General features: G+C 31.4%; 3 protein-coding genes across 3 annotated transcripts; 2 read left to right on the top strand and 1 right to left on the bottom strand.

The window, feature by feature from the left end:
* Positions 1-5,419: 5,419 nt before the first annotated feature.
* LOC131851236 (PAT complex subunit CCDC47) lies at positions 5,420-12,394 on the top strand. Its single transcript, XM_059201702.1, has 11 exons — positions 5,420-5,549; positions 6,169-6,314; positions 6,883-6,974; positions 7,507-7,611; positions 8,123-8,297; positions 8,775-8,905; positions 9,475-9,633; positions 10,182-10,372; positions 10,776-10,929; positions 11,402-11,536; positions 12,262-12,394. The coding sequence occupies exons 2-11, from the start codon at positions 6,176-6,178 to the stop codon at positions 12,364-12,366; spliced, it is 1,386 nt and encodes a 461-aa protein (XP_059057685.1). The 5' UTR covers positions 5,420-5,549; positions 6,169-6,175; the 3' UTR covers positions 12,367-12,394.
* An 846-nt stretch (positions 12,395-13,240) lies between these two features.
* LOC131851277 (uncharacterized) lies at positions 13,241-15,676 on the bottom strand. Its single transcript, XM_059201755.1, has 2 exons — positions 15,553-15,676; positions 13,241-15,468 (listed from the first exon to the last, which is right to left on the bottom strand). Exons 1-2 carry the CDS (start codon positions 15,577-15,579, stop codon positions 14,995-14,997), a joined length of 501 nt encoding a protein of 166 aa, XP_059057738.1. The 5' UTR covers positions 15,580-15,676; the 3' UTR covers positions 13,241-14,994.
* Positions 15,677-16,137: 461 nt separating this feature from the next.
* On the top strand, positions 16,138-21,733 carry LOC131851217 (sperm flagellar protein 2-like). The gene is made up of 2 exons (XM_059201673.1): positions 16,138-19,442; positions 19,650-21,733. The coding sequence occupies exons 1-2, from the start codon at positions 16,138-16,140 to the stop codon at positions 21,691-21,693; spliced, it is 5,349 nt and encodes a 1,782-aa protein (XP_059057656.1). The 3' UTR covers positions 21,694-21,733.
* The last annotated feature ends 4,822 nt before the right edge of the window (positions 21,734-26,555 follow it).

Raw genomic sequence — 26,555 nt, 5'->3', positions numbered from 1 at the left:
TTCTAGATTTATTTTAATACATAGAAACATATTATTGCGGTTTAGCGCACTCAAGTAATTATCCTTACAATTTTTTCTGATCCGCTGTTAAAGTAATTAGTGTGCTATCCTTCCGTTTCTAATTTGCCGATTTCAGAAACAATAATCAGTACATAGAACGGATAATAAAATATTAGGCTCTAGTACCTATGTATATAAATTACATTATAAAATAAATTTAAAATAAAATTATATTATATTATAATTGTATAACAAAATAAGGATTTCGTTCATTTATCTATGTAGACGGTATGTAGCCGTGGCATGGCGAAGCCAGATAAAATATCTAATAATTTGGGGTATTAATAATTATTGACGAATTATATTAGTTTGTAATTTTGTTAAGTTATAATCAAATTTTTATGTTTACTTTGTTAGTAGAAGACAGTTTGGAACTTAAGTGCTATCGTAGTCTTCGATCTTTTATTCGATTGTCGATTTTATATTGAGTAGATTATATAATATGTTATGTTATATATCCTTTATTAATTTACTAATTGAGGCTCTAAGAAAGTAACAGAGAGGGTGGACTCACTGCCCCTTCTGCGTTATTTACCGTTTTGTCTCGATTATTGCTTCAAAATGTTATTATAAGCAGCAATTGTAATCGTTTATTATTTGAGATAAATAAAGATTATTATTATTTTTATGTTTCTTTTCTTTACTCTTTTTTATCTTAAGGTCAACCACACGGGCCTTAGCCAAATATGAGAGAGGTGGCGCAGGTGTATGTGAAGATGTTATTTTTGCGGAAGTCAGAAAATTTTTAGTAAGGCGGCAGGTATATTCAATATTGTATTATAATTATATAAATTAAATAAATATGCCATAATATCTAGACATCATCACATAGTAACTCGATAAGTTACGTAACCTAATACGTCAATAAATATTCAAACATTTTATATTGAATAAGTTTTATAAACAGCGTCGTTTGTAATGTTTAGTTTTTGCAATATTTATAATATAAGCTTTATTCATTAAGCGTGAATATAAAATGCCTCCGCCAAGTTCAAGATCTGTGGAACGGGTTTTGCAATTGTGTATTTATATTGAACTGAACCTATCAAGACCGGTGTATCTACGCCCACATGTAATACTCAGCCAGTTTTACAGTACTAACATGAGAAAATAGCACTTTACTATGTATATAGTAATACATATACAGCGCCTTAGTGGTAGCGGTTTAGAACACCGCCTTACCTCCGACAGTTTCGAGTTTGATTCCTCGCATGGTACAAACATTTGTATTCATGAGTATAATTGTTTGTATCGGTCTGGGTGTATGAATGAATTGTACGATTTGTATTGATATGTATAAAAGCGTGTAGGGATCACTGGAAGAGGATGTTACACCTACTGCGCCGACACTAAATAATGGGATAAAGGCCAGGCAATGTATCTATGTGTAACATGGCCCCGGTGGATAAGCGGTTTAGCACACCGCTTTACTTCCGATGGTCACTGGTTCACTTATATTCATGCGCTTGACTATAGGCACCTGATGTAAATACTTTTTTTTTATTGTAAATACATACATAATATTATATTGTTGTTTTTATAATATAGTATAGTCTACACTATTACTTTTGGCTAGATGGCGCTGTGTGAATTATTCACGGTTATTATTACATCATTAAAAAAATAATTAAGGGTAATACAATATCAAACTGTATAATAAAGATCTATTTGTATACTTTCTTGTTTTGTGACCACATCCGTACGATGGCGACTAGAAATTCATATTATGCAAGTTACCAAATTCTGTTGCACATCCGTAATATTAAATGGACCACCTACTAAATTAATTAATATAGTCATTAAATGTATTTAATAATAAAGAAACTAATTACGTAAACCATAGGTAGCTACGTATTGGGTAAATGGCCAAGCAAAGTAGGATAATGTATCTACTTATTTAATCACTTAATTTAGTTTCAATGATGAATAAAGCGATTAACAGCATCAAAGTAATTTGTGCTTCATTTGGTAATTTTATTAAATTGGAATGCCAATTGTTCTATACTATAACATCCATGTATTATATATAAAACTTATATTAGTTGTGTTCTCATTTACACAACCTACTCTTTTTCTTATATCTTCACCGTCTACCTAAAGGTTGCCTATTAGAGATTGCTTAGCGATAAGACCGCCTTTTGTACTCATCATTGTATATACTTATTTTTATATTAATTAATATTTTTCTGTAACTGGTCCAAAAAAGTATATAAGTAAAAAATAAAATATAATAAAAAAACTTCCTCTTGAATCACTTTATCGATTACTGAAAACTGCATTAAAACTGCGTAATTTAAAAGATATATAGAGAACAGACAGCGGCGGCGAAATTGTTTTATATTAATATAAAGATACTAGATCTATAACAAAGCAATATTTATATATATAAATTTACACGTTTTCAAAAATAAAAGTATCTACTATTCTACTACTGTAACACCAAATAGCATCTATTCATAACACAAAATGATCAAATAAACAGTTCCTTGGTTAAAAAAATAAATCAGTTAGAGTGATCAGAGACGGCCAGTCGCGACAGACTTTATTAATAAAAGATAGGTATCATAAATATTGAATAGCATACCAAATATTCTCGCGAGCTGAATTGAAAATTTATGACATATACCTACGCTGTGTAATCATTGTGTAATGTAATCATTTAAAATAATAATAATATTCTAGTTTACTTTACTGAAGGTTCTTCTCAACTATTGCAGTTTTTGTGCAAGTAGGTAATAAGATCCAGCATGAATAAATGCTTATTTTATTTATTTCATTACTAACTGTAAGTCATATCTAGTCCCAAATTAGGCAGAATTTTTACTGATTGTGTCATTATGACTAAACTACTGATACAATTATTTATATACTTTTTTTTTATATATTAGTTTACTATAAATGGTAAAAAAGGTGGACTTAATGTCATAAAATTCTCTCCTAGTCAACTTTAGCGTAGTGCAGAGATGTTCGATTGCGGCTTAGCAATTAAGATATTATTAACAAAAATACAGAATTATATACAATTGTATTATGTTATTACATATAGAAAACATCCAGTAATCATTGCCTTAAATGCAAAGGTTTGTATTGTGGGATCTAATCCGCGACAACCGTTTTGAATATAACTTAAAAAAAAAACTAATCATATTTACATGTTTACAATTTATTAAGTCCATTGTCATGAAATGAAGGTCTTTGATCGACAGTAACATAATGGGATTTAAATCCGATCTACAAAATGTCAGTGTCCTTATTATTCAGAACCCGACTCTACCGCTATATCTGAGGGTATGTGACATTTTACAACTGAATAATTTAGCGCTCAATATAAAACTTATAAAAAAACTTGTTACATATATAAGGTAGGTATACACTACTATAACCTGTTTCCAAAAAAGTTCATCAAAGTTGCCTACAACGATATAACGGAAATAATTAAGATAAATGAGAAAAGAACATACTTGTATTTGCAATTACAAAATATTTTATCTTCCACTTACATATGGGGATGATGGTTTAAAAAAGGTTACATTAATTCAAGTTAAACAATAGTTAGTACGATAATTTACACTAAAACTGACTCTATATACTATATTATACATATATTTTAGATCATACTTAAGTTTTCACCAACGTCTACCTAAGTTACCTACCTTTAGGAGTCCGGTAGTATGAAATTGGTTTTCACCATCCTCCTAAATCCTTAGGGGTATATTTTAGGAGTTCGATTTTTCACTCCTTAACTCTTAGGTGACAGTTATTTCGTGATTTCTAACCAAATCTTGCGTGTTAATAATTATTTCACGAAATGCAGAGTTCTGTGTGGGAATATTTAGAGTTTGGAAACAATGAAACGGCAGGCAGATTTGCTATTTTACCACAGATTGTTTAGAAGAGCACGAGTTTACCGTCCACGACAAAATAACTTTAATAAATAGGATGATATAGATTTCTTCATGAAGATGTTAGTGAGTAAACTGAATATTATTTAATGAAACTTTCTTAAAGAACATGCTTTATTCAATAAAATCTCCACATAATGTACCTACTATATGTTATGTCAAAACTAACTATATTATCGTTTCAGAAATAGCCAATAAATCAAGTTTTGTGCACATTGAGATTCTTTGCAACTGGCAATTTTTTATTAACTGTGGGTGATCTAGGTGTAATTAGCGTTGCTACAAGTCGCATTATAAAACGTGTTGCAAATGCAATAGTATCTCTCCAAACCGAAATCATACGTTTTCCAGAGTGTGAAGAAGATGATATCTACTGTAAAAGGACAGTTTTATAAATTAGCATGAGAAACAATTGGGAAACCAACGTAGTAGGTTGTGCATATGTACTCACATAAAAAAATAATCACCGGGTATCTACAGAAAACTTGTTTTAACATTGTACCTATGTGATGTTTCTTTACCTATGTTAATTGATTTTATTACTAAAACTAGGTGAAGATGTAAAGCTATTTCGAAATCGAAAATCGTACTTGTCAATAAATGAGCAAAGAATCAGCGATGCCAATTTATTGATACTGGATATAGTTGTCCGATGGCCAGGATCAACACACGATTCCACTATACGTGGATATCTATATCAGAATAGCGGACGGTATTGTCAATTTGAGAATGGTAAATATGGAGCGGCTTATCTATTGGTAGACAGTGATCATCCTTTGAAGGTAACGTAAAACACTATTGGCAATTTGGTAAATGTGTGGTGCTTATTTAAATATAAAAAAAGAGAAATTATAAATCGAATCTTTTTATTTACAATATTTAATGCTGCTTTGGTAACCTATAACGTTTCTGCAAATTTGAGGGGTCACCTGAAAAATCTAAATAAAATCAATTTCAGGTACCTATATTCTTGTGTAAATATGTCATGTCTTTTGAACCATAAAGGTATTATTATATTAAGGGTGTACTTGGAACATTCTTCTGAAAGTACAAGTTAATGTTTTTTTTAAGGCAAAAGGATTTGGCTTCTGTAGCCATCGTTTTCAGTAGTATTCTGGTATTATATTTCCTTCACATTATTATCTTTATACAATTCATATTTGTAGAAATATTAATTATAATGATAATATTTTCCTTATTGTTCAAGAAATTATGGATGAAGCGTGGGATATCCATGATAAGTTGTCAATAGTTGTCAAAGCACGAGAACTGTCAAATTATGTGTCATCTTAGAATTTGTCTTGTGACGCGTGTTGAAATGAAATCAAGAGAAATCAAGTTTTCATTTACAAATCATGGTTCCGAACAATTTGATTGGTTTAAGTAGAACTGTCAACCTTTTTGCCCAATCATAACCTTGTACGCATATTACAAAATTCCGTTCCCGTAAACAATTTACAATTCTGTCATTCTATGGATATGATGACTCGAAAGTCAGCAAATTGTTTTTAATAAAAGGAAAGATATTGTAATTAATAAGTGAATGAAGCAATTATTTATAGTTAATTATTTGTAAAATAAAACCAGGTAATGGGTTGTAATAAAATTTAAAGAACGTATAAACATTTGTGTGAAATCATTCTAAATTTAGTTCAATATTTTTCAGTGTCACATAATCTTCTTTGCTGTGAAAATAGGTCTACTTCAATATATTACAGAAAAATGTATTTAAGATACTGTAAATAAATATCAGTTAAACGTAATATCGGATACTATTATCATCACTATGTCGAGAAAAACCATAAGAATACTATATATTTTTCTATATCTAATATTTTCAATAAATACTTTGTAATTATTATAATTGACATAAATTTCATTAGTGATCATCAATATATTATTTTCTGTCTCTTGTTGTCTCTTGGTATACTTGAGGGAAATCATTGAAGCCATGTAAAATCCTTAAAATAACCTTGTAGGTATGATAAGATTACCTACTTAACTATTGTTTGCAGTAAAACTTTCAGTCTTCATTATTGTCAGTAATATATAATGAATTATGTATTTGCTTAACCTACTTATAGTTGAATGTTGTGTTTTATTATTAGTTACTATGTTGTGTTTTACTAGTTAGTATTAAACATAGTTTGGTGATTTACACAGTTTTCTTTATAATTCTGGTACTTATATATTAATATGTTTATAGAGCCAGCATGCGTCTTGTGCTGTTACCAGTGGCACTGCTTCTGTGTGGTGCATACACAATAAAAGCATATGAGGACAGTACATTGGAGGATGATGATTTCGCAGAATTTGAACAGTTTGATCCTGATGAAGACGGTCCATTGATAGGTAGAATATGTGACTCAATATATCTACTAATATTTTCTATAGAACAGTTCTAAAGATCTGTATTTAGGCTGTATATGTCAAGTGATCTATTTAACACAAAATATATATAACTTCCATGCTTGTGTTAGTAAAGTACAAATGGTTTTAATATACCTTAGACATATTTCATATTCTAACTACACCATCATATATTATTTAATTTGTGTTACTCATAGAGATACCTATTTTCTGTATATGTCAGTCCTACAATGTTATAACATTAACTCTTGACAGAGTCTTGAGAGACAGGTATGAAAGGATGTAGGTATGAAGGAATGACCCTTCATACCTACACCCTTTCATATCTGTCTCTGATTACAGTCCATTCCCCTCTTTTATTGTATTATTTATATAAATATATTGATACTGTAAAAGGTATATTGACATAAGGTGCCTCACCTTATGTCAATATGGTTTTCTAGTATATGTTAGTAGGATTCTCGACTATATCACAGATATAGTCAATGTGTGTTAGTCTATTGTAAGTGTAAGGTCAGTTGTATGTTACATTATTACTTATTTATAACAGATTTCCATGAAGTAGCCAAAGATGATATACTGCGTACACCCAAAGATAATTTTGTGCCAGATACTGATATAGAGGATGAAATACTGGTTGAGGTTTGTAGTACACATTTCATTTTCATGAGTATGTTATATATTACTAGTTACTCGTCTCGGCTTCGCACGGGGGTACATGTATGTATTATATATATAAACCTTTCTCTATATTCACTCTATCTATTAAAACACTTAGAAATCTAAAAAAAGTTTTAAGCATACATAGGGACAGACCGCGATAGTGACTTCATTTTATATTTGTAATGATGATTTAGTATACTAGTTATTTCCATAAACATTGCCTGCTTCATTAAATTTAAAGAAAGGGGCTATTATTATAAATATAACATTTTACCCTTGTTGCTTGTTAGTAATTGAGTTTTCTGTGTGAAATAATTTCTAATATTGGTGAAGTATGTTTGTAATTTATTTATTACAAACAAAAAATTAAAATTTTTAGGATAATAGAGATAATTGTCATTTATTATACTGAGTTAACATAAGTTTATTTGCATTATTTTTATTTTCATTAGTCAACAATTTAATATTATTGTCAATTATTTAATATTATTGGACTATTAATGAAAAACAGGATGAAGATAATGAATTTGAGCACTTCCAAGATCCAGAGGAGTTTGAAGGATTCCAGGACAATGTGCCACGAGCAGCTGAAGCGCCAAAGATTACAATTTCGAAGGTAAACTATCTAGTGTCATAGTATATGTTATTAAAACCTACCAATTTAATGTAGATTCACCCACTGTCACATTTAATTCAACCATACCCAGTGAAAGGGGCATGTCAAGTGTTGCGTTCACCATGACATCAATAACAGATTCACCTATGTTTTTACATGTCTGTAAAGACTAAGAGTGAAAACTAAATAATTAAGTGGATCTTAGATTTCAGTGCACTATTTCCTATTTTTGATTGATCGAGACCAAAATTTAGTGGAAGATAGAGCCTCCTTCGTTTACCATTAAAAAAAATCTGACCTTGAAGGTCGAGTTTTGAAGAACATACGCGCTCCGCTCAACATCTTAGCTGGTGTCTAAACAAAACACCTGTAACAAACCAAGTTTAAATAAAATTACTATCTAATGCATGTATCACTTTTGGAACAAATAAATTTAATTTAATATTTTTATGATCATCAATATACTAAAAACTAGTGAACTGGTTTTTAAAACTCTTTTTTTTTGTTGTAGGTTCCTATAGTAATGCGACCGCAATGGGACGCATACTGGTTGGAGGGCATTCTGTGTTGTGCGCTGGCGGCGTACGCACTTGCGTATGCGTTCGGACGCGCCAAGAACACATCTATTGCAGTCAACTTCTTGAAGTTGCATAAACCATTATTAGATGATAATTTTACATTAGTTGGTATGTATTTTATTAATTTTTTTTTTTATGTTACTGGCTAGGTAAACTTGCGCTGTTTGTTTCGTAGGACTGAGGACTGACAGACTACTAAGATGTCATGAATAAAGAAGCGTGACTTCTGATACAGATATTTTTTATACCTACTTCAGAAGTCAGGGATTTCATAAATTATTTGTACAAAATTTGTGAAGAAAATTATTTTTATTATATATTTTTTTTATAAAAAGCTATGATTGTGAGGGTGACAATAAATATCAAGGACACACTTAATTATTGTTATACAACATATATATGCTGTTCATATATATGTTATATGGGTGAAGGTCACCATTTATCAGGTGGGTCGTCAGTTATCTCAATTAAACAAAAAGATCCAGTATAAAAAAAAAATGTCCGAAAATTCATGTTATTGTCACAGTTATAGCTTGACATTGTATAAGCGTCGTCCAAGAGCTTTTTATATTCAACTTTTTTTAGGGGAGTCTGGCGCGGATGTTGTATCAGCGGAAGGTAGTGGGTGGCGACGGGAGGCAGAGCACTGTTTCACCATGTGGTGCAGCGGCCGCCTCTGCTGCGAAGGCATGCTACTAACACTCAAACTCATCAAGGTATCAATGACATGTGTATTGCTAACAAGCAACTACAAATAGTCAAGTAATCAAATTTGTAGCTGCTTTTTTGCGTATTATTATTTATTAGCTTACCCCGACGTCTGCACTAAATTTCGTGCCCATTTTTTCACGTCTTTCCAGATTATATTTAAAGATATAAAAAATAGCCTTCCTATTAAATATCGTTAAGACATTTGTCCTGATATAAGGTAACAAACAGACAGATACATTTACAACTCATTAGTTATAAATGCAAAAACGTGTCTGTCGGTTTTTTGTTTATTAGATGTAGGGCCATTGCTTAACTTTATATACTCGTAAGTTGTGAGTTAAATTCCCAAAAACATTTTATTATTACCAATTTTTTGTTATTATATCTGACTGAATCTCCAGTGATAGGAAATTATTATAAACTCAGTTTTAGAAACCGGTGTAGAATCACTATATTAAATGTGGATTTACAATTTCTCTGGTCTTATATTTATATACCTAATGTAAAAATAATAAAAATCAGATTAATTTGAATGTGATATAATAACTACAGTTTTAAAACAATATTTTGCCAGCGTCAAGATCTGGTGCACGTGGCACTAGGTGTGGTGAGACCCACGACAGACACGCTCCTTGTGAAGGTGGAACTCGGTAAAGACGACAGCGATCCCTTCGTACTTTGCGTGGCGCAGAAGAAGATTGCCAGCAAACTCGCCAAGGAGATGCAGGATCTGGTATGGACATATTTACTAACTTGCTGACCCGCGCAACTTCGTCTGCATCACACTTGCTTAATATATGTTGCGGGATATTAACGTAAGGTGGGATCACAGTGCGTAGTAGACAATATTTAGTTTGTCTTACTAGCCTTAATTAATTGCAAGTGTTACATTCAAGTAACTGTATACCGGACATTTATCTATGCTATGCTAGGCTATGTGATGTTCTGATATATAAACTATATTACTGTAAAGTTTCATCAAAATCCCTGTAGTAGGATTAATAGCCGTCTCATGACACATTTTTTTGTTTCTCTATTGTGTTTATTATCAATTTTTTTTTTGATCATGATATTAACTACTTCAGCCGCTATTTGATACGGCCAAAATTTTAATTGTTTAATGTGTTCCTCTGGAGAGGATGCTAAATTACGAAATAAATACATATATATTATATTTTATATACTTTAGTTAGTAGGGGCACTGCGTCTAGGTCAACCTGGAATAGTACATTGTTAGCAATAAGATCATTTATCCATTACAATCCGCTTTCCCCCCGACAGAGCGTGTTCTGCCCGGAGCGGCGGGCGGGCGACAAGCACGGGCTGCCGCCGTCGCTGGCCGTGCTGTCGGAGTGCGCGGAGGCGACCGGTGCGGTGCTCGACGCGCGCGTCACTGCGGCGCTCACGCAGTACGCCCGACATCTGCAGTTTATACACGTGTCCGACCGGTACGCCGGGCCCAAGCAGATCGAGTGAGTCTACCTACCCTCATCTTTACATAGTCAACGAAGTCACCGCTGCTATCTGTACGATCTTACACAGCGCCATATAGGCCCAAGTTAAGCTAACAAAAGCTTGTTTTATGGGTACTAGATAACTGATACAAACACAGAAATTTTTTTAACGTAATTTTCTATGTTTAATGTACATTAGACATAGAATACTCATGAATACAAATGTTTGTGCCGTGCGAGAAATCGAACCCTTCTTTTAAATTACACAACAGATTTTTGCAGTCTTAAGCAACCTTTTAAGTGCGATGCCCCACCTTAGCCTTTGTAAAAATCTCGTATTTAAATATCGATAAACGTATATACAAAACTGCCAGTGATTCTCACTGTAGGTCTAACAATTTTAAATGTGATTGTTATTCAGAGAGACGGCTGTGACGAAGCCCCCCGAGACGGAGCGCGTGATACTGGTGAGCCTGGCGCTCGGACCCGACGGCGGCGGCGACGAAGTCCGCCCCTTGTTACTACTCGTCTTCCATTTACTTGAGAAGATCAAGCGTTTGCGGTTGAGTAAAGAGGTTAGTTCTTCTCATACCAGTAAACAAACATACACATATCGTTACAACTATACTTATTTAGCAACAGTAAATAGATTTATATTTATTTTATCTAATTAGGAATTTTCCGGAGGTCCATTTCACTACTTAATGAATTTACATTATTTTAATTCTGCTACAATTTTTTAAGAATTAGAATTACTACCGTTACTTCTACTTGACTACCGTTACGACCTTCTCCAATCAAAACCGACCCTTATTGAGTCTACACTCTTATTGCAATACGTGTTTCGCGTCTGAACGAGGCTAGTCATTGAATAAAGTAATCCTACTAAACTTGGGAATCTAGTGTTGGCTGTTCAGCGACCAAACCGCGTCTCGATCAAACCGCGACGCGGTCGATAAATTAAAACACTATTAATGATAATAAATAATATTAGCTACTTGATTATCCACCGAATACCTCGCATCACTGAATTAAATAATTCCTCAGGCGCTAGCGAAGTGTGAGAAGCGACGGCAAAAGGTGGCCGAGGCGTGGCTGCGTGGTGCTCACGCCGCTCGCCAGGAGCAAGCCGCACAGAGACGAGAGGAAAAGAGAAAGCAGGAGAAGGAACGCATCCTAGCGGTCAGTATTATTAGCTACACATATGATACTTTTATATAATGTTACTAATATTATAAACGTGGAAGTTTGTGAGTGTGGATCGATGGATGTTTGTTACTCTTTCACACATTAAGTACTGAACTAAACTTAATGGATTCGAATGAAACCATGCACACGTGACAGCGCCAGAATGTTCAACTAATGTTACTAATATATCTTAATTTAATCAAATAAAAAACAACATAAATAAAAAAATACATAACAGACAGACTTAATCGTGAATACTTAGGTATTAAGTTACTCCATGTTGACATACTACAATAAGACTGACATAATAACTAAGATAATATTTACATTAGATGTTAAACACGTTATCAGTTATCATGTAAAACTATATTAGCGAATTACTTAAAAGATGCAATTTTTAGAGCAAATTATGTGTTTTTAATGTAATACAACAAATAACAATAAATAAATAAAGAATACTAGCTGTCTCAACAAACGTCGTTTGGCTATATAAATTAATATTGTAAATAAAAATAGGGATTGATGGTGGAAGGGTAAAAATTTTATTTTAAAAATTTAAATCAAATAATGACAATATTTTTATATATTCATTTGATATATCCATATCACTTAGGGGTATAAGAAATAAGATAAAATAACAATTAATATATGAATTTATTAAACTAATTTAACCTTAATTGTAATTATTAATGCTATAATATGTATTTATTATTTAACAGGAGGACGACCCTGAAAAACAACGTCGCTGGGAACTCAAGGAACAAAAGCGCGAGAAAAAACGCAAAACTCCTAAAATGAAGCAACTCAAAGTGAAAGCAATGTGACCACCTAGAGATTACTTCAGACATCAAATGCAATATTATTTACAATTAAGAACTAAAGCATTGTTCTTAATTTAATGGTGGATTTTTTAATTTATAAGTGTTACTCAAATAATATCAATAAATGTTTTTAAGTTATCTTTACTTTATTTTAGGTAATGTTAATTTTGAATTATTTCATATAGAAAGATGGCGCATTTACCTCAATTTGTATGAAATGTAAACACCTCAACAATAAACGCATGTGATGTTATACAAGCTATTTATTTATTAATGTTACACTCCCATATGTAAATACGATTATAAATGGATAGAATTGTTTATTTGATGAAATATGGTCTATACATAGTTTGTGTTAAGAAGTATCCGCAGTAATACAAAAAGTTAGTAAGATCAGTATGGCAGATTGTTGAGAAGACATAACACTGATTTATAGGAGGGTATGTCTAAATAATAACAAAAAACGTTACAGACGTTACTTATTAATTTATTATATTAGTTTGAATTTTTTAAATGCTATTGAGATATTTTTACTGTAAGGACCAGGTTAAAATAAATTTCTAACAAATTAATCACAACAAACTCAATTTTTTAAGTATGTGAACATACTTATCACTTTATCTCCCCCAATTGTTTCACTTTTCAATATTAGTTCACATAAATTTAATAGTTATAAATGGGCTATAATGGACTGGGCAGTGGGCTATACTACTACCTACTGTTTTTCCACATATGTATGTAGCTTCAAAAACAAGCTACTTATATCTTAGAAATAATGTCGGTCACGTGTATCATATTTGGTTCAACTCTTTTTTAGGAGTCGTAGATTTGGGGAATGAAAACAATTATATAGTATAAATCAAAGCAATATTTATTTCAAATATTTGTTATTAAAAAAGAAAAAAAATAACAAAATATGTTAACAAACATATGTATCTATGGCTAAGTCACAAAAGCGAAAATTAGATTGTGGAACACATTGCCCTTTTTTGAACTAAAATATTTACATGCATTTATTTCCAATAATGAGAATGACATGAGATCCTTCTACAGTCTTATTAATGTGTAAATTTTAATTATACAGGCTTAGTTATTAATAATACTTTATTTGATATACTCGAAAAAATTTGAATAAACTATGTTGAATTTACAAATATATTTTGAAGTGGGATGATTTAATACTTTAGTGTGACTTTTCTTGTTTACAAATAGTTAAAAATAGGTATATTAATGATAAAGAATAAATATTTTACATCACATTTTTATGTTGTAAAGATATCTTAACTTGGTGACATATTCCGATTTATTTTATGAATTTAAACAAATTTTAGAATAGGGCATGTTATATGGGTTATTAAAACTATTGTTTTTTTATTACATAACATGACAATAATTTTGACATCCATACAAAAATAATAATGTGTGTACATACAAATTGTTATTGACCATTTTTTGTGATTATATAATAAACTATTCTATTTTCTTACCTATTTAATCTATTTAGTTTTTTAAATTAACATAATAGTTGCTTCTGTTATGGTTATATTATATTTTAATAATTAGCAATAATTATAAAGTACAGGTATTTTAACATTGTTAAAGTACTGATTTATAATTTGAAAGGAAATACTACTATGTTATGTTCTAATAGGCAAAAGTGAATGTTTATGTTCAGAGATTTTGTACTTAATCACACTTAAACAGATGAATAGGTTCAAATTAAATATGATATCTAGAAAGATTATAGATTAAAACATGAAATATTTTTATAGTAATTCATACAGACAACAATGCAAGATATACACTAGTATTTAAAATATTACAAGCATATTTAGTAGATAATTTATATACATGTAAATATAGACTTGTACTAAAGTGCATCTGTGACTTAGACAAAAAAATATTTGTTCTCAACAAACACTTAGGTGGTATTCAGTTTAGGTAACTATAAAATAATAAACTGCTGCTTCAACAAACCATGACAAATATTAACAGAGACACAAAATAATTGGTGTCATATCCACAATTTGTACCCATTAAGAATTTTGAGCAATTTAAATATACTTAAATCTTTAATGACAATAGCTACACATAGAATACTTACTGCTAATGGGTGTCATACATGCAATATTATTAAATCACACAAGGAACTAGGGACATTAACAATCTACACTCTCCCCCTTACTAATGCATTTTATATTGCACTGTTTGTAAAGCCAGCAGTAAATAAAAATAATCTATTTTTCAAACATAACACACCATAATATTCAATTTATATTGAAATTCCTTCAGCATGTTACTACATGTCACCACTAGGAAGCACTTGCACACACATAAATAATATTTTAAATAAAATATTGACAATTATTCAATAATAATTAGCATATTATGACAACATACCAGCACACAGTTAAGTAAATAAATTATTTTAAATAAGATTGTGGGCACTCCTGTTACTGTTTTCAAAACTTTGTAAGGGGGCCCTCATCCACATGTACATACACTGAAAAATATATCACCAACATCCATTAAATCACTTCAATGCTACATCTACATTCTAACAGTCCATCACTTGGTGACGGCATCATCCATTGGTGTCACAACACTAGACTGGGTTGTGATGTGGCTATGTCATTCATCGACTTGAAGTTTCTGGATGCGAGTTGACACACACTCCATTTCTGGTGATGTCTCTGGACCAGCTTGGGGTTCTACAGACAAGTTGAGATTTTCTAGCGACTGGCAGCGCTTCGCGGGACTTTTGACGCACTCGTGATTACCGTATCCACTCGTGGACGGCTCCAGCAAACTGTTTCTGTGTTCGCATCCTGAGTCGTTTCCGTCGTTAACTATTGCGTCCGAGTTCTCACTCTTCGTTCTATGTCTGACGGGCAAAACATACGGACACAGTCTGTTTTTGTTCGTCGCTCTTTTCATACAATATCCTACGGTGACGTTGGACACATAGCGCGTGTTGAATCGCATCACTCCAAAATTTGCTTTTGACTCTCGTAAATAGTCTCGACGAGCCTCAGTTATTGCGCTTAACATACCTAGATCGTGCAATGCTTTATCCAAGTTGTCCAAGTTCATGTGGCGAGATTTCTAGACAACGTAATACAGTGATTATTAAACAAATACCAGTCAAGGTTATGCGACAATATATTTAGAATCAACAAAATTACTTACACTTTTTTCGAATTCATTGCATTTCATCCTGAAATAGATTTACGCGGACCGTATTAATAAACATACAATAAAAAATTGTGAAAAATAAACATTACAAAAATGTCATAATACTAAATGACAGCAGGCAACAACAAACGCAGTAATTTTTTTAAAGTTCTAGTACAGTGATAGACTGAGACTAGCACAGATAAATAATGATGTAATGTACTGCTTTTAACGCTCCGAGCGATTCAAAATTTCAATATCGCTTAGGAGTGGGCCTGAATATGATTGATCTAGTAATTATAATATTTTATAAAATATTATCAAGCAGTCACTTGTTAGAAGTATTTTAAAATATATACTAAAAATAATACAGTATTTATTTATTGTATTTTCAATATTTAATATACTTTTCCTTTACATTTATTCGAGTTTTCTAACTTTTTAACTTATTTCTAACATAAGACAAACATAATTTTCTAAAGCATTTAATAAAAGTAGGTTTTAAAGATTTATTAATTATAATACTAAAAAAAATATTTGTAAAATTTGACACTTTAGTTTTTAAATTACACACATTTAAATACGTAAATTAATTTAATTATGGCAGAAATATTGAAAGAATGGCTTACGGAACGTCTACAGAGGCCAATAAAATGGGAAGCTGAAGAGTTTGGTGACATGATGAAAAACGGGAATATTATAGCCAATGTTCTTCTCAGTTATAATGTCATCAATGAAGAAAAGTACTATTTGATAAGATCCAGTAATGCTGCCGAAGATCTTAAAAATAATTGGAAATATTTGACGGTTTGGTTAAAAGATTTGCAAGTTCAATTGAATGATGTCGATTTGAGTAATATTATGGAAGGAAGAGGATCGACTTTACTTCGTTTATTTTATCAAATTTTCCTTCATCTAGATAAAAAAGATCGTACTGATTTTATCAAAAACGAGAGAAAAATGGTATCCAGTTTAGTTCAAAAAAAGGGGAACAGGTTTAAAGTGGACAAAGTTAATGAACAAGAGGAATCTATTGTTGACGATCTTTCTAAACCTTTACTAGATGAGAAACAATTTATTGAGTGGCAAAGAAAGAAAACAGAACAAGTTAAAGATACATATGATTTTATGAGACAGAAATATTCTAAAATATTAAATAAAATCGAAGAATCGAAAACACCTTTGAAACCAGTAACTCAGAAATCCCAGAAAATAAAAAATAAAGAAAGAATAGAGATGGAAAAGTTTGCTTTGAAACATCCTTGCAAATTTGAAAATTATACATATGGACAATTACTAGATTTGGAAAAAAAGGCAATAGAAAGAAAAAAATCTCTTATAGATTCAGAGTGGGCGAAAAATTATATGGATAATCTTTACACCAGGATACACAAAAAGTCGGATTCAGAGGAATTTCAGAAACAAATGTGTAATGTAATCAGTGGATCACTATGGGATCTTTCAGTTGCTGAAGAAGAAATGAAGCTTGATACAGAATTAGCCAAAAAAGTTATGAAACTTTCACAGTTCGAGAAGCAAATGTGTACACAGCTTATGGAAACTAAACAGCAGGCCCGGAACCTAGTACAGAATAGAGTACAAGCAGAAAAAGAATTTGCTGATCAAAGGGAGCAACAATTTAACCAATATCTCGATAACATAAAGGAACAAATTTATTTAGAAGTTGTTGAAATAGACTTTGAGAAAAAAAGACAAAACATGCTTCATAAAAAATTATATGCTGAAAAAATTAAAAGAAAACGACAATTTTATTATAAAATATGCTATGACACGCTTTTATCGATTATTGATTATGCTACAAAATATGCGTATTTTCGAAAATTAATAGGAGATGAAATTCCGGATCACTTTATTCATGAATGGAAGACGTTGTATCATAAACAACAACCAATATTTGATATTCTCGATCCAATGGAGAATATTTTAAAAGAACCAGGTATTGATGAAGAACCAGCGATTAATCAAGAAGAAATAATAAAACTAGAGTTAAATAGACAAGACATTTTAAACGAAAATGAATTTAAAGAATACCATAATTTTTCATACCCTTGGACATTACATCTTTTAATACCTAATTATGATCCAGAGTCAGAAGAACGAAAATATGAATATCTCGGAACAAAAATTTTAGGTCACGTTGTTTATACGTTGCTAGAAATAAAGTATCCATATCCTCCTCCAAAGCCACCAGCCAATTTGCCAAAGTTTTCTGTTAAGGCATTATTGCGTGGTCTTCCAGATAGGTCAATAACTATTGCCATGCAAATATTGCTTAACTTACGAAGAATTCATGTAGTTCGACTGGAGTCTGCTATAAATTTTTGCTTAAGAAGATTTAAGATTGAAATGATTGGATGTGTTGATATAGATTTATCTTTTGATAAATTTATTCTTGCAGCTCAAGAAGAAGAAAATAAAGAGCTTCTTAGAATGATGAAAGTAGACGAGGACGTTGCTAGTAAAACTATCGACACCAACGTTAATGCAATTTCAGGCCCTTTACCTTTAAATACAAAGCAAACGCAAACTCCTAAATCTATACCAGAAGAAGACATTATTTTGTCTACTGCCGCAGATCTAGGGAAATATGCTTATGAAACATTGAATTTTGGTAATTCTTTAACTGACCATTTGTTAGCTGCCATGATAGTTGAGTATATAAAAGATCAGGAAAATATTACTGGTTTTGTTATTGTGAATTATCCAAATTCTTATCGACAGGCGCAGATATTAGAAGAGACTTTTTCTGGATGTGCTCCTCCTGATATAGGTGAGTTAGATGACACAGACGATATTTATTTAGAGGAGAACATTATTAAACACCGTAAAAAAGAGATAGATCCTTATAAGGAATTTAGAGCGTCTAAACTCGTGAATGATCCTCATAAGAAGAAAACTGATGTACCTTTTGATAGCTATTTTACTTGTTACATTAAGCTCCAAGAAGTAGAAGACATCCTTCAGGAGTTTGTTATATGGAATTTAACGGAAGACAATTCGGAACTAATAGATAGATTTTACGCTACATTAGGAATTAATTATAGTATGTACTACGAAGTTATAGAAAAAGATTTGTTAGCTCAAATATGCAAATACATTATCGGTGATTATATCATGCCATTAAAATCTTGTGATAAACTATTTGGTGAAAATGTTCTGAGTAGTCTTGATTTTCCATCATCAGATGATAAAAGAACAAAATCTAAGACTGTTAAACCTGAAATATCGAATGGAAAATATAAAGAAAGGATACGACGAGGATCTAGAACCAGCAAGATGTCGTTCAATAATGAGCTGGAAGTTGTTAAGGCACCGGACTCAAATGAAGATATACCAGATAAAACTACTATTCTGTTGGAAACTGCATCGGGTGACAATGAAAGTAAATCAATAACAAGCAATGAAGATTTAAAAGTTTTAGCTGGTGAAGAAAATTGGGTTTATGGTGAAATACCTATTGCAGAAATTATTGGTATAGCATTGGCAACTTGTTGGGAAGAAATTGAAAAAACTTACATTCGTGACATGCAGCAATTGTTTTTGGCTAAACGTTTGCAAATGAATTGTTTGATACCATATACTAGATTTATTAAAGATAAGATGGAACAAATAATATCATTACCCTCTCATAAGCAAGACCTAGTGAGTGATTTTCAAAAAGATTATAATGAATTTGAATCTGATTGGCGTGATATCGACGTAACTAAAAATGAATGGCATTGTCGTGTAAAGGAATTGCAAAATAAGTTATATCACATTTGTGATGAAAGAAAATTATATGCTCAACAGCAAAGACAGGTGCTTATTTCTGAAAATTGGGCCATGGAGGAACTCACTACTATGGTGAACACATTCATATCATGTATACAGACGGAATTAAATCGGTAATAAAATTAGTAATCAGTTATATGTTATATATTAGACTTCTAAATTGACATAATCATCTAATAGAATTAATAGTAACGAATATTTTACTAATCTCTCTGATAGTCTAGTACCTACATAATATATGTAACTCTACATACATACATATGTTTACATACGTTTGTTTTTACCCTGTCTCGTTATCTTTTCTTCTCGTATTGTTACAGATCTATCTTAACATTTCAAATATTGCATGATTTTTATTTTGCAATGATTAAACATATGCCTTCAAATGACAGACTTTGTTCCAAAGATTTGACAAAAATATTAAAGGAATCTGAAGAAACCTCTGGTAGTAGGAAAGGTGGAGAAGATAAACTGTATCGACAGCTAAAAGCAGCATTTCAAGACCTACAGTTGAAAAATACTAAGGTAGATTACAGTAATAATCCATTTAATTTCGTTATAGAGAACAATGTTAAGTATGCTTTGAAAGTCATTAAAGATACAAACGATGCATACCGTTCGTTGATAAGTAGAGAATATAGTGAAATTGCAAAAAACTCACCTCCTATAAAGAAAAAAGATGAAAATACGTCTGAAGAGATAATAAATTATGAGGAGATTTTTAAACAAAATGCATTAAAGTGCATAGAAGAATGGACAGTGGCTATAAATGGCGAGATGTTTCGTGTTAATTTACGTTTATTAGCACTTCAATATAAGTGCTACCAGGATATGAAGTTATTTAATGATCACATTTACAGGACATTTATGGACGTACAGAATGATATTAATATATATTACATAAATGAGATTAAAGCAGTCGATCGTTTAAGCAAATATTTACAGATGGCCGTAGAAAGAGGAAGAAAAATAACAGAAACACTTATTCTTGAATATGATGGCCTCACCATAGATCCAAACTTATTACAATTTGCGCCACCTGAACCCCCTACTGATAAAGGACAAATTGCTCAAGTTGTTCAAGATACAGATTTTAAAGTAGGTCAATTGGCTAGACTGCGTACACAATTCAAAATCGTTGCCCCCACTGGTATTATATTACAGCAAGCTTTTATATATTTATTACAAGATTTCATCTTCTTTGGGAAAGAATCATGTGAAGGTCCTCTATTTCCAGAAGCATGGAAGCGTTTGGATCCAGAACATGTTCCTAAATTGGTATATCTATTGTTTGGGGATACGACTTATGTGGATTGGAGAGAATTTCTTATTTATTGTTTGAACATAAGATTTCCGGTTTTAGGTGAATTATTGGAAGTGCGTGGAAACTTTCGATGCACCGACCTCGACTCTACTGAGCTCATATCTAGAGATGATTTTCTCATTGAAGAGCTTTGGTTCGAACAAGATTTTGATCCGAATGACAAATGTAGCCAACTAAGAAAAAATTTAACGAAACATTTCTTGTTTGAATTATTTGAAACGGCTCAAAATAAAATGAATTATTCTGCGTTTCTCTTAGCGTTTTGTAAAAGTATTGACCCTATAGAAGGATTTTCTACAGCTTTATCAATGGCTGTTGGGAAAAAGATATGTTTTAGATTAGTTGAATGTCAAGAAGTTATGTGCAATATGATTAAACTAAAAAAATATAAAGCTGAATGTTTAGCATGTGCTCTTAAGTGTACTGGTCAATTTCTAGACAAATTAATAACTAATGTAGTAAATACTTGTGAAGGTACTACAATTATAGAATTAGCGTATACAGAACCTTTCTCAATGTCTGACAAAAAGGGCAAAAAAGGAAGGAGCACAATATCAAAGGCCAAAACAATTGAGAGTACTCAGAGTGCCCGATTGCCAAAAACACAGAATATTTCTGCAAGTAAAAGTAAAACCACACAATCTGCGACAGATGTTAAGACTACATTTATTTGCAAGCCATGTGAAGAAGAAACGGAAACAGTACACGTGAAACTTCCAGAAAAAGAGGATGTAGAAGAAGAACACAAAAGTGAGCCACAAGTAGATCCAAATTTAGTGTACGCTGTTAATCAAGATGTTATATGGAATGTATTACAAATATGTCTCCCCTGGAACTTTGTATTACTCCCTGAAGAAAAGGTAACTCCTTACGTTCAACAAGTAAAGGCTGTAATGAAGTGCTTAGAGGTAGATACCGATAATGGGGATATTTATGTTTGTAAATTTGTAACTGATTCAAATGTGTGCAAGTTATTGCACAAAGTAAAAAAGTTTACAGTTCTTAATTTAACCGAAATAATGTGTAACGTTTTTTTGTAAATAATATCAATCTTCTTGCACATTATAATTTATTTTTACTCAAAATAATACTTAAATTATGATCATAGTTTAATTAGATCCTGGTTGCATAATTCACACGGTCACTCTATAAATTTTCAAACTATTTAGAACGTACGCAATAATTAATTGGCACAAGCCCATAGCTAGAAACACTCCTAAGGGTTAACTCTTAATTTTTTTCTTAGCCTTTTGAGTATAATATTATATTACATATAGACAACGTGACAAACAACTTTGTATTGTAATAAAAATTGTTGTTATTTTAATAAAAGAATATTTTTCTTTGGTATCTTTTTTGTATGCAGATATTATTGGATAAGAACATTATTCTCTTGTATTTGTTTATATCGTAAGGAACCTAAGTATACATAAATAGTAGTAATTAATTCAATAATCGCATCAATTAAGTCGCTGCGTGACTTGAAAAATAACGAACTTCATGGCGTTAGGTTATTAATTATTATTATTAATGTCTCAATGTTTCTTCACATTTTATACTTTACTATACATCTTTGAAAATTTTTAAATAGTCTGTGACGTTTATTTCCATTTTTTTTTAAATAAATGAATAAAATACTGATTATCTCATCCCGGATAGCAATCGGGCTGTGACGCAAGTTTTAAACAATTACATTTAAAATCCTAGTCATTTATTTATAATTTAACATAATACTTACGTACAAAATAAGAAAAACGAAATACAAAAGGCAATATTAACTCACTCTCGTGTTCATTCTCTTTTATTATAAATTCGTATGTTGGTGATACTGTTGGATTTTTAAAAATAGTGTCACGTAGTTTTGCTCGCAACACAGAGCGCTCAATGTAGTTCACGTTCTTCTGCGAACTACTTCTAGTTAACTTTCGTTCTTACGATCAAGATTCAGGGTGAAGTAACGTTGTATGCCAGCGATCCTCTGGGCTTATAAGTGATTTTGTATTTCAGTTACAAATATTGTTCTGTTTTTGCTTTTTTAGGCTTAAAGTGTCTCACTTCCGTATTAATTTAACAAAAATGTGTTCTCTTTATTGCAAAAGAGCTCTATAACAATCAGAGATAAACTGTAAATATTCGTCTGCGTGAGTATCTCAGACTCATCTATTCTTACCGCCAACCAGCTTGCTTTGTAACCTGCATTTCGGTTGTAGGGTGCAGATACAGAAGAGAGAGAGAGAAGTAACTAACATCTCTGCTCTGTAGGAGCAGATTAAGCAGTGAAATTCAGAAATCAAAAAAAGAGAATCATAATTTCTTACTCGTCTCGAATGGGAACGTAATTTAATATATATAGGCGACATCATACTAATAACACTTTATTTGCATAAAATAAAATAATAAGTTTGATATTTAATATGTATACATATAATATAGTAATAACCCTAGACAATTCACACTACGACATCCAATTCCAAGGTAAGCAGAGCTTGTGTTATGGGTACTAGCTGATATCAATATTTCGATACATTGTTTCTTTTAGAGTTAGAGAATGACTTGTTTTAAACATGTTAAAAAATCAAACAGTTAATCAAAAAGTTTGACTTATAATCTATTGATTGATAATGAATTTAAAGTACGTAAATACGTACCTACACAATATACTAATATAATATAGAACACCCAGACTGATACAATTATACTCATGAATACGACGTTTGTACGTGTACAAACGTTGTATTAGTATATTGTGTAGGTACGTATATACGAAACAATGTATCGAAATATTGATATTAGCTAGCATATTGGTATCGAATCCGCGACCATCGTAATTAAGGCGATAATAATATAAATTTATTTACTGTATTTTATCAAACGAATTAAAGAGCAGAGCTAGAACTGGGTAGTTCGCGAACTATGCAAGTCTAGTCACATGTATGGTACTGGATACTGATATAGCAACTTTATGTGTCGAGAAGTTTCTCGTGTTTGGATGCAGAAACCTCCGGTAAAAAATATGTATATTCAGACTCTATTGGTTATATTTAGTTTAGGTATATCTATGTGTTAAATTTGAGTCTCATTCGTGTGAACTATCTCTATGTCTATCGAAGACAATGAAATTTTATATTTGGTGTCTTAAATTTTTTTTGTGTTGTTGGAGTTGTTTTCACGTATAGGTAATATTTAGAGAAAAATTAATAAATAAATTCTTTTTTGTTTTGATTCACTAATCATAACATTAAATTTACTGAATAATAATATCTACATTTTTAAAAAACATCGTTTTAATTCATGAATGAATATATTTTGTTCAATATTCCTATTCTACTCGACAAAAAACAGACTTAATTTTAAGTCTGTTGTTTTTTCGAGTATTCAGATTATGAGTGTCTTTAAATTTTGGGAATAAGTACCTAAACTATTTAGGTATATGGATGAAATTAAGTAATTAGACAAGTCTTGTACATTCAGTCTTGAAATCGGAACATTTTAAACTGATTTTAAAAAATTTACCTATATTTTACATTTGCTGGAGTTTGATACATTTTTTTAAAACGTAGGTACACTGACTATTGTTCCACGTCGTTATTTACTATCGACATCCAATTCCATTGATATAAACTGTAATTTATTGTACTTACGTAAAGTAACGTAATGCCCTACTCCATTCCAGTGTAGTGCAGTGTTCTCGTTTTAACTCGTGATAAATGAATTCGTTAGCAGCTTTGCGAAGCGATTTTCATTACTGTCTACGATGAATGTCCTGATGATGAATTTAAATAGAATTGTTCCTAAAAAGCAATTAGAGCAGACAAAATGTTCTTGGTAGATTTGATAAATATTATTTTGGATGGAAATGGTGTGATGTCGTAAACCATTCATATACCCTTGCGCTAAGGGTGGTCAGCGGTGGTCCCCTGATGGGGGACCAACGGGGATGATAGAATGATGGTCTCGTCGGTCTAACTGTCCAAATTTTATAATTTCACGTAAAGCTTTTCTTTATAGCGATTGTTTTAATAATACCATTATTATGTGTTTGAATTGAATGTTTTTATTATAATATTACCTATAAACGTAGTACGTTTATCTTCTTGAAACTTACCTGAACATGTATATACATTACCTACCATACCTTACCTAGGAACTCACTTATAACCACCTAAATCTTATATAGTCTTTTGCCAGGCTAATTAATATCTCTTTGTAAAAATGAATTTAATACTTTATTGACGATTTGTTATGCAACAATTTAATATACATCACATTCCGGTAGTTCCGGTTCCGGGTTGGGGTTGGAACGGGCAACTACTACTCGAATTCAAACTACTCGAAAATAGAATGCAAATATTTGTATTTGTATTTCTGGCTGTTATTATTCTATGTATTGTTGTATTGGTTTTTAGATATTTATTAAAGAAAGACTGTTAAATTTATATTAATAAACTTCGTCTGAGTCTCATTAGATATGCATACAAGACTGACGGTACTGTACTAAAAGTACTGAGGTTTTCTATTCGAAAGAGGTCCTGAATTCAACCAACTAAACACACAAACTCCCAATTTATAATCTAATAAGTATGTAACAATCTCATGTCATAGTATTATCGAACTCCTCTTAAACGGCTTGACCGATTTTTATAAAATATTTGGTGTATATTTAAAAGGTTTGAGAAATAAATTGTAGTCTATTTGCAATTCATAACTCATACCTTCCAAATTTGCACATAAGGTTGGCCCTATACCCAAATAATAATTTCTACGATAATATAACGTTTGCCGGGTCAACTATATAATATAGATTTCTCTAAATGTACCGTATTCAGGAATTCCATTTGCCAATATCAATTTTCATTAGAGCACGCTCAATCCCTGAATGCAGGGTGCATTGAGGGATTGAGCAAGTGTGCATTGTAGATTGTCAGTGGAAAACCTGCAAATAGAATCGTTATATTCTCTGATGACGTCGGCGGAGTGATTCATCGCAACACAATTATGTGATTGCATAGCATTCAAATTACTTTTTAATTAAATCTTGAAAGTGCTTCTCCCTCTCGTATTTGCAATATCCGTTTCGCGTAGTCGTAGACACGTAGTATGCCATTCCAAATCTGGCTTTTATTTCATACAAGGTATACCTCGTGGCGTTGTTCGCGTGAATGCGTGAAGTAGTTATAAAAATTAATCGGTCTTCATAGGTAAATTTTTTGTTCATAATATTTATTTATAAACATTAAATTTAAAAAACATAAATTTGAGTATGAAGGTACAAAAGATCTTCTATTAATAAAATGTGCATAAGATGTCTTCTAATAACAACCTTTCGGAGAAGGAGAGAAGGCATAAAGTATTAATAGTTTAAGTACCAGTACCTACGATTACGTACACGTGGAATTACACATATTTTTCATTAAAATAATTAATGGTTCAGAAATAAAAATAGCCTAAGTTACTCTTTATAACATTAGTTAACTGTGAGTGTAAGTCTCGTTCAAATCGATCCAGCCGTTTCAGTGATTATCAAGAATAAATACAAAGACAAAAAGGTTTTAAATTAAATTTGTTTATGTACCGAATATGTATAAGCAATTACTGAAAAACTCTTAATATGAAATTACAAATAGACACTACATTTTTTTTTATTCATATAATATATAAATCTATTATATTATTAAATTTTATATATTATGATGTACTAATTTTTTTTATTGTCGCCCCAAATACGGTCGCTACCGTCGTCGCTGTGGTTTGTTATGCATAGTTAGTCATAAAAATAAAGTGACACATTGATTTATAGCTTACCTAAAATACCTTCGAGTCCGAAAAAAAATTTTCGGAATATTCTAATGCTGTTGGCCGCAGCTGGCCTTTACAGTTTCACCGGACCAATGCAGATGGCACT

This window comes from Achroia grisella, unplaced genomic scaffold, assembly GCF_030625045.1.
Source record: "Achroia grisella isolate CSIRO2021 unplaced genomic scaffold, CSIRO_AGI_Agris_v1 utg782, whole genome shotgun sequence".
NCBI lineage: Eukaryota > Metazoa > Arthropoda > Insecta > Lepidoptera > Pyralidae > Achroia > Achroia grisella.
This window is presented reverse-complemented; position numbering and strand designations above follow the sequence as displayed.

What these genes read in the sequence shown, in the direction of transcription:
- LOC131851277 (XM_059201755.1), bottom strand. Translation starts at nt 15,579, where the DNA reads ATGAAATGCAATGAATTCGAAAAAAGT. An exon ending in GCAATGAATTCGAAAAAAGT is followed by an intron (nt 15,469 to 15,552) that starts GTAAGTAATTTT and finishes TACGTTGTCTAG; the next exon opens with AAATCTCGCCACATGAACTT.
- LOC131851217 (XM_059201673.1), top strand. Translation starts at nt 16,138, where the DNA reads ATGGCAGAAATATTGAAAGAATGGCTTACGGAACGTCTACAGAGGCCA. An exon ending in ATACAGACGGAATTAAATCG is followed by an intron (nt 19,443 to 19,649) that starts GTAATAAAATTA and finishes GTATTGTTACAG; the next exon opens with ATCTATCTTAACATTTCAAA.
- LOC131851236 (XM_059201702.1), top strand. Translation starts at nt 6,176, where the DNA reads ATGCGTCTTGTGCTGTTACCAGTGGCACTGCTTCTGTGTGGTGCATAC. An exon ending in GCCGGGCCCAAGCAGATCGA is followed by an intron (nt 10,373 to 10,775) that starts GTGAGTCTACCT and finishes ATTGTTATTCAG; the next exon opens with AGAGACGGCTGTGACGAAGC. An exon ending in AGAAGGAACGCATCCTAGCG is followed by an intron (nt 11,537 to 12,261) that starts GTCAGTATTATT and finishes ATTATTTAACAG; the next exon opens with GAGGACGACCCTGAAAAACA.